Here is a 7500-nt window from a genome sequence, read left to right as displayed (position 1 = left end):
TAGTACACATTACGTGTAACTGTCACCTTAAAATGAAGTGTTACCCGTAAACCATAGCATATAGACACATACAAGCTCTTATAGCAACAAAAGAAAATAACACACCTCTAATGTCTGTTTGCTTTTCCTCAGGTCCCAGATCAGTACGGCACCATTCGAGCTGTGGCCGAGGGCAAGGGGGAGCAGTTCCTGGTGGGAACGTCACGCAACTTCATTCTGAGAGGAACCTTCAACGACGGATTCCAGGTGGAAGTGCAGGTAAACCTCATCTTTACCGCTAATCACCTGTGCACCTTCAGTGAGGGTCAACAAACTTGCTTCTAAAACCAGAGCTAATCATGTTGATGTTAATCACACAAAAGCAGAACCAGTGGTTATCACACATGTGCTTTACCTGCAGTGGTTGTGGAGTTAGTTTCATGGGAGTCTTTGTTTGTAGGGGCACACGGATGAACTGTGGGGTTTGGCGTCCCACCCCTTCAAGGACCTGTTCCTCTCCTGCGCTCAGGACAGGCAGGTGTGTCTCTGGAGCTCAGTGGACCACACGCTGGAGTGGACCAGACTGCTGGACGTAAGACACTCACACTAACACACGTCTGCGGACACGTGCTCTCACTCTGTGTTAGGCAGAGACCAAAATCTTCATCATGAAATGAGTAACTGTATTTCACGATGATGATCTATATAACAAAATACTGTAGTTCTTTTTGCTTTAAATAAGTTTCTTATATTATCAAAATTTTTGATTCCATTGAAATTTTATAATATATATATAAATATATATAAATATATATATATATATATATATATATATATATATATATATATATATATATATATATATATATATATATATATATATATATATATATATATATATGAAGAGTTCAGATGCAAAAGCCTCTAAGTGTCATCTGAAATTTTCTTCTAGAATGGTAATTTTTATCAAGCTCGTATATTTAAGTTCAGTAATTTTACTTACGAGTTTGATAAAAATTATCATTCTAGAAGAAAATTTCAGATGGCACTTAGAGGCTTTTGCATCTGAACTCTTATATATAAGAGCATCTGAACTCTTATAAACAGTGCTATGCATAAGTTTAGACACCCATGCCTTCACCATATCTAGAGATTGGCATGGTTTTATTTCAGTTAGCCTAATAGCTGGTTTGATTTGCATTGAGAGATGATCTTATGGAAAGTACTCCATGCCAATCTCTAGGTATGGTGAAGGCTATGTGATGATGTGGGGCTATTTTAATTCCAAAGGCCAAGGGAACTTTATCAGGATGCATAGTATCCTGGATCCATGAAGTAACTGGCCTTTAAAAATAAAAATCTGCCTGCCTCTATGGGAATTTAACATAGGGGTGCCCAGACTTACGCACCCTGTATTTTAAGGAAGAACATTTATTTATTTACGATACATTATTCATTCACAAAGAAAATTGGTGTCCTTAAAGGTTGGATTTTTCCTAATTTTTTAAATTAAGGCATTAAGTTCAATTTCCAAAAGATGATTTTTTTATTCCTCTTTTTAGTCAACTTTAGCATGGGTGTCTAAACTTATGCATAGCACTGTATATAGAAAACTCTCAAGTAAACAGTCAGTGATAACTTAAGAACAAAGAAAATAATTACAAGCAATAAGACGACAAATTACAACAGAACAAAGAAATAAACCTACCTGAAAAACTTCAAGCAGTAGAAATTAAAAATACTAGCCTACATAAATTGTAAAAAGTAATCAAATGTTTATAAAAACATTGAATATCTTCACTGTTTAAAATTGAGTCTACATGTATTCTGACTGAAAAAGTGATTCAGTCAAGCGCACTGAGAGATTTTCTCTTTTTTGTTGTTTGATTAACATTAATAACACAGGTTTATTAGGCTGCTGTCACTTTAAGAGCGAATGCACAGATCCAATACACTGTTACACATGCGTTTCTCTACTGTTTACCTTCACTTAAGGCATTTCTGACACATAAGTGTGTGTATTTGACCGTTCAAGCCCAAATAGGTGGCAAAAAGAACTCAGTTCATTATTCACACGCTTTATGAGCAGCGTCTTTCTCAGACACTTGTGCATTTAGCCAAATAAGTTCTCTTTTGCTGCTTATTGCGTTTCAATGGTTTAAAATGAATTGTTTTTAAACAGCAACGGTTAAAAACGCACATAAACGATAAGCTTTCGTGACCACTGCTTTATCATTTTCTTTTTTGAACCTTGGATAGGAAACACTGCTACTGTCAAGCCAATGCTAATTTAAATATTACAGTTGTTAGTAATAATGCACACAATACGCCACCCTTTTCCAGGTAATATAGTTCATCAGCCTCCTGTGTGACGTTAGGGGTGTTTTTTGGGGGTCACAATTAAAATCAACCAGGACTTCTATACTTAATCTCACTGTGGTTACTGCCATAAATTATGCATTTTGTATCTTATTATCCAAAAAAAATGTCACAGCATTTTAAATTTTAGCCCAGTGTTTCATTATTCAGAAAATACCAAAGGGATTAAACCTGTTTGTTTGACTTTTCAAACTTTTCCTTCATCCAGATGTGATATGCTAAATATTCCAGAAACAACTCCAAAAACAAAGCAGAATAAATAGACATGCTTGAGGAATTTTTTGGCTAACTTTACAACACATGCCACAACCTAAGTGGTTCTTGCAAATCTTTTATTCTTATTGAGGCATCAATAAAAAGACAAGTTGCACAGTTTGGTAAATACCAAAACTTTTTCACAGAAGCGCCTATTGTAACAACGGTTAATTTATAATCAAAGCACTCGCTGAAGATTGAAAGATACTTCATAAAAAGGACTCCTCACCCCAAATAACATTATCATTAACTTTATTATTATTTCATCCCGTCCTTCGGATGAGACGTTAAACCGAGGTCCTGACTCTCTGTGGTCATTAAAAATCCCAGGATGTCTTTCGAAAGAGTAGGGGTGTAACCCCGGCATCCTGGCCAAATTTGCCCAGTGGCCTCTGTCCATCATGGCCTCCTAATCATCCCCATATACTGATTGGCTTCATCTCTGTCTCCTCTCCACCAATAAGCTGGTGTGTGGTGGGCGTTCTGGCGCAATATGGCTGCCGTCGCATCATCCAGGTGGATGCTGCACATTGGTGGTGGTTGAGGAGATTCCCCCCTTCTATGTAAAGCGCTTTGAGTGTCGAGAAAAGCGCTATATAAATGTAATGAATTATTATTATTATTATTAAATATCCACTAACTACACCTGGTCCTCTTATCTGCAGGCTGCTTACATTTGTAATGGTGCAATAATACAGAATTTAGTTGATGTGCACATATCAGTTTTTTTGGACCACTAGGGGGCGACAGCACACTCCCAAGAGGGCTGTGACATGGCTTAACATTATTTTAAACAAAGCAAATCAAAATTGAAAATAAGTTCAAACAGCTCAAATCAATACATATTTCATATTTTTTTCCTCCTCAAATGTGGTTTAATTTAAGATCAAGGGCCTATTGAATGTGAAGGGAAGTGTGGTATCCAGACCTGGAATAGTCATGGAAATTAAATTTTTTTTTGTGGTTATGTTAAACTCTTCAATGTTTCTTTAGGTAGAAATTAATCCCATAAACATGAAAGACATGGTCATGTAAATGAATTGGTCTTAAAAGTGTGAACCAGAAATACAGTCAGTTCTAAAACATCTGGAATTATTTGATTTAATTATTTTAATTATTTATATTTATTCTTTATTATTATTTTAGTATATTGCCTCTCCTAATATCTGTAAATAAAATATGTGTGTGCTCACTCATGTGTGTTTAGGAGCACGGGCACTGCGCTGACTTCCATCCTAGCGGTTCGGTTGTTGCCATCGGTACTCACTCAGGGAAGTAAGTGACCTGTCATCTCGTCTGGGAAATTTGACATAAACGTACATCCATTTAACACTAAAATGGTTTAGCGGCTGCTGTTCAGACAGTGTTATGTGTGTGTCTCAGGTGGTATGCCCTGGACGCAGAGACTCGAGACCTGGTGGCCATTCACACAGACGGCAATGAGCAGCTGTCAGTGATGCGCTTCTCTGTCGGTGAGTGTGTGTGTGTGTTTCTAGCATTCCTGTTTTGAGCCGACAGCCCAATGCCCCTCTTGCTCACCGTTTCTCTGCCTCTTCCCAGATGGCACGCTGCTGGCAGTGGGATCACATGATAACTTCATTTACCTCTACACAGTGTCGGATAAGGGACGCAAATACAGCAGATATGGGAAATGCACTGTGAGTATCTGACGTTTACATGGTTGTTTGCACAAACAGCTCACTGTGGAATTGAACAGAAGGCAGCTAATTTCATTTTTAAGGTCTCCTACAATAGGTTTACATGCATCCAAGGTCAAAAAACAAATGTTTTGCATAATTTGCGTCCCAGCATCAGTTCTTTTCTCACAGTGTCTGAAACAGTTCAGTTTCTCTAAAACCCTCCTTTCCGAAGGTCTGCTCCGCTCTGATTGGTCAGATGGCCCTGTCTGCTGTAATTGGTCGACCGCTTACATCGCGTGTCTGAAACACTCATTAGCATATTAGCGTAGGTTTGTGGAGGAAAGGAGACTAGAATCACTGACGAAACGTTTCAGGCCGCTCTTTCTTTTCGGAGACAATAACTCCATTTATCTGCACTTTGACCTTTAAAACTTTGCAGACCTTTTACATTCACAAACAGCTATATTACAGACTACATGAAAGCAAGATCCAAAAAAGAATAATATGGGCACTTTAACTCCCAAAACATTGCTACTGGTGCGTGTCCTGCCACAAATTTCATTGATTCAAGATAAAAATAAAATAAAAAAAACATTATGTTTGAAAACTTTTTTGAAAATAACAGTAAATGTATTTAAATACATTATACAATTTTTTTGTTAAAAATGGTTTAGACATGTATGAAACAAATAAGAATGCAAAGATAAAGCATTTTAAACATATCTTTCATCAATCCGTCAATAAAAGATTGTGACTTATTTTACGGTTCATGTCATTGTTTCATGGCTGTGTTCTTGTGTATTTCTACTATTGCGAGAGCGGGGAATGAAACTTTACTGTGCGTGACTGAACCACATCAACACGCTCTCAATCACAGCACTGTTCTTCTGATCCCTCTCCTGCTCTTCTGCAGTTTTTCTGCCGTTGAGAAGTTTCATGGCATTTACATCTGTGCGAAATCACAGTAATAATAGAGTCATTCTATGAAACTGGTGCCTTACAGAGGAAGATTTAAACATTCTGTCAGACAAAAATATCCAGTTGTGAACAAATTCATGGACACAAATGAATTATCCAGTTTTAAAGAAAGAAGTTTTTATATAAAATAAATGTGATTGATATATTGTCAATGGGAAAACCATTGCATGACAAAATGTTGAATTTTGAATAGAAATATGTCTGGCTGTATGTCATATACATGGAATTACACAACCTTTTGATAGTCTCTTGTGCTCCTTCCTATGCTGCAAAAAAAAAATATATATATATATTTTATTTATTTTTTGGCAACTGTGATGCATATTTTTTAGGATTCTTTGAATATAAATTTCATAAGAACAGCATTTATTTGAAACAGAAATCTTTTATAATATTAGAAATGTCACTTTTGATCCATTTAATGCAGCCTTGCTGAATAGAATTTTTTTTTTATTATATCTCACTGGCCACAAATTTATGAACAGTAATATACTTCTTCAAAATATGTATAAAAAAAATACACCATCATCACGTTTTAACGTACAATATTTTAGCTTGAAAAACACTTAAAGCAGATTTCTGTATTTAGCGTCCTTCCTCAAGAATGGACACAAATTACACTCCTTTCATAGAATGATGGAATAAAAGAAACGGTGGTTTTGAAGTGTCAGAATGAAAGCGTGCTTCTCTCGACTGCCTGACTCGTCTGAGGCTCCGATGGGAATTCAGACGTTGTGGGAACACTGGTCTGTGGTTTTATTGATGCTGGCGAGCGACTCGCTCTGGTGTGTGTCTGCGTAGTTGAAGCACGTTACTCACACACAGATTAGAGCAGATGAACACATACAGTGGCCTCAAAACGGATTTGGACACGCAAGCAAAACTTCAGAATATCAAACTGAGTGATTTATTGTAAAGACAAAAACCTCAAAAAAACTTTTTCCAGAAAACATTTGTCAAAAGAACTACAGATCACCATGCTGATTAAGTATTTGAAAGTGGCTCCGAAAAAGTGAAGTTTCTTCTGAAACAAAATCCAGGATTTGAATGCAGGTTTAATAGTTTATCCACGCAGTTCATTTGAGATTCATACATTTTTAAATGTGTCTTAAGTGTGCAAAAGTGTCCAAATACTGTCGAGGTCAAAAATTCCAAGCAAAGCACCATTGAGCCGTAAACCATGTGCAGCGTGGGAATGCTTGACTTCTTCTGACCTCTTTCTACAGGACACTGGAAACATAAATCACATCTCAGTATGTGTATGAAAACCTGGCAATGGAGCGATAGGTGATCTTTACAGGATAATCTAGTGGGAATTAGATAGCAGGCTTTCACAAACAAGCATACACACACTCACACACATAAAGACGTCAGTGCTCATGTGGGAGTGAAGCCTGTGGACTCGGATAAGTCAGTGCCAAATCAGATGAGCAGAGATTGAGCTGGGTGGAAACCCTTCCAGCATTATTTATCGACTCCACTGCTTTCACTCTTTGAAAAGCTTTTTTTTTTTTTGTCCTTTTCCAATCCCTTGATTAGTTGTTCGTGTCTGTGAGACGGTTCCTGTCTCGCTGGAGATGAGTGATTTTAGACTTTTGAACTCAATTGATGTTATGCATCCTGAGCTGGATTGCCTAAAATGTCATTATTGACTCGCCCCTATGTTGTTTTAAACTTGTATGACTTTTTCTTCTGTGAAATATTGAGATATGTTTATAAAATGAGATATTTTTCAGAATATCCAATTTTTCCTTTACATAGAAAATAGATGTTCATTTGCTGTCAAGTTCCAAAAAGGACAACAAAGGACCATAAAACGATCATGAAAGTAGTCCATGTGACTCATACGCCACATTCCACGTCTTCAGGATGTGTTATTTCCCTTGTGAAAAATACTTTTAAACACGTAACAATTTCAGACATACATGTTTTGAATGTCCGCATCTGTGGCAATAAGTGCATCACATTATATTTTCATCAACTTACAGGTTATTAAGTTTATTTTAGCAATATGGGCGCTCAGTTTTTCTGTCATTTGGCCAAAATCTCATGTTATTAAAGACGACGTGCTTCACACAGGCTATTTAAGACAGTATTGGCTGTGACTCGACGACAAATGCTAGATTAAGACACTCTTCTCCGCTCCACAAATACATAAAGCGTTAGCCTTTATTTATAGTATTTTGAGTATTAAAAACGCAGTACCTATTCAAAGAACCAGTTCATTATTTACTCTTGCATTGGCACTTCATTCATGATAGAGGTGGGC

At 36.9% G+C, this 7500-nt stretch overlaps 1 protein-coding gene across 4 annotated transcripts in view; it reads left to right on the top strand.

Annotated features, from left to right (window-relative positions):
- eml4 (EMAP like 4) overlaps positions 1–7500 on the top strand; it is a 121720-nt gene that overhangs the window by 102945 nt on the left and 11275 nt on the right. For all 4 annotated transcript variants that reach the window (XM_081351538.1, XM_081351536.1, XM_081351537.1 and 1 more), the window contains 5 exons: positions 133–258; positions 440–571; positions 3821–3888; positions 3997–4085; positions 4174–4271. In XM_081351538.1, the coding sequence (XP_081207664.1) occupies positions 133–258; positions 440–571; positions 3821–3888; positions 3997–4085; positions 4174–4271 (513 nt within the window). The remainder of the gene's footprint in view (positions 1–132; positions 259–439; positions 572–3820; positions 3889–3996; positions 4086–4173; positions 4272–7500) is intronic.

Source organism: Scardinius erythrophthalmus (genome assembly GCF_964197995.2).
Source record: "Scardinius erythrophthalmus genome assembly, chromosome: 21".
NCBI lineage: Eukaryota > Metazoa > Chordata > Actinopteri > Cypriniformes > Leuciscidae > Scardinius > Scardinius erythrophthalmus.
The sequence above is the reverse complement of the archived record's forward strand: the minus strand, read 5'-3'. Positions and strand labels throughout refer to the sequence as shown.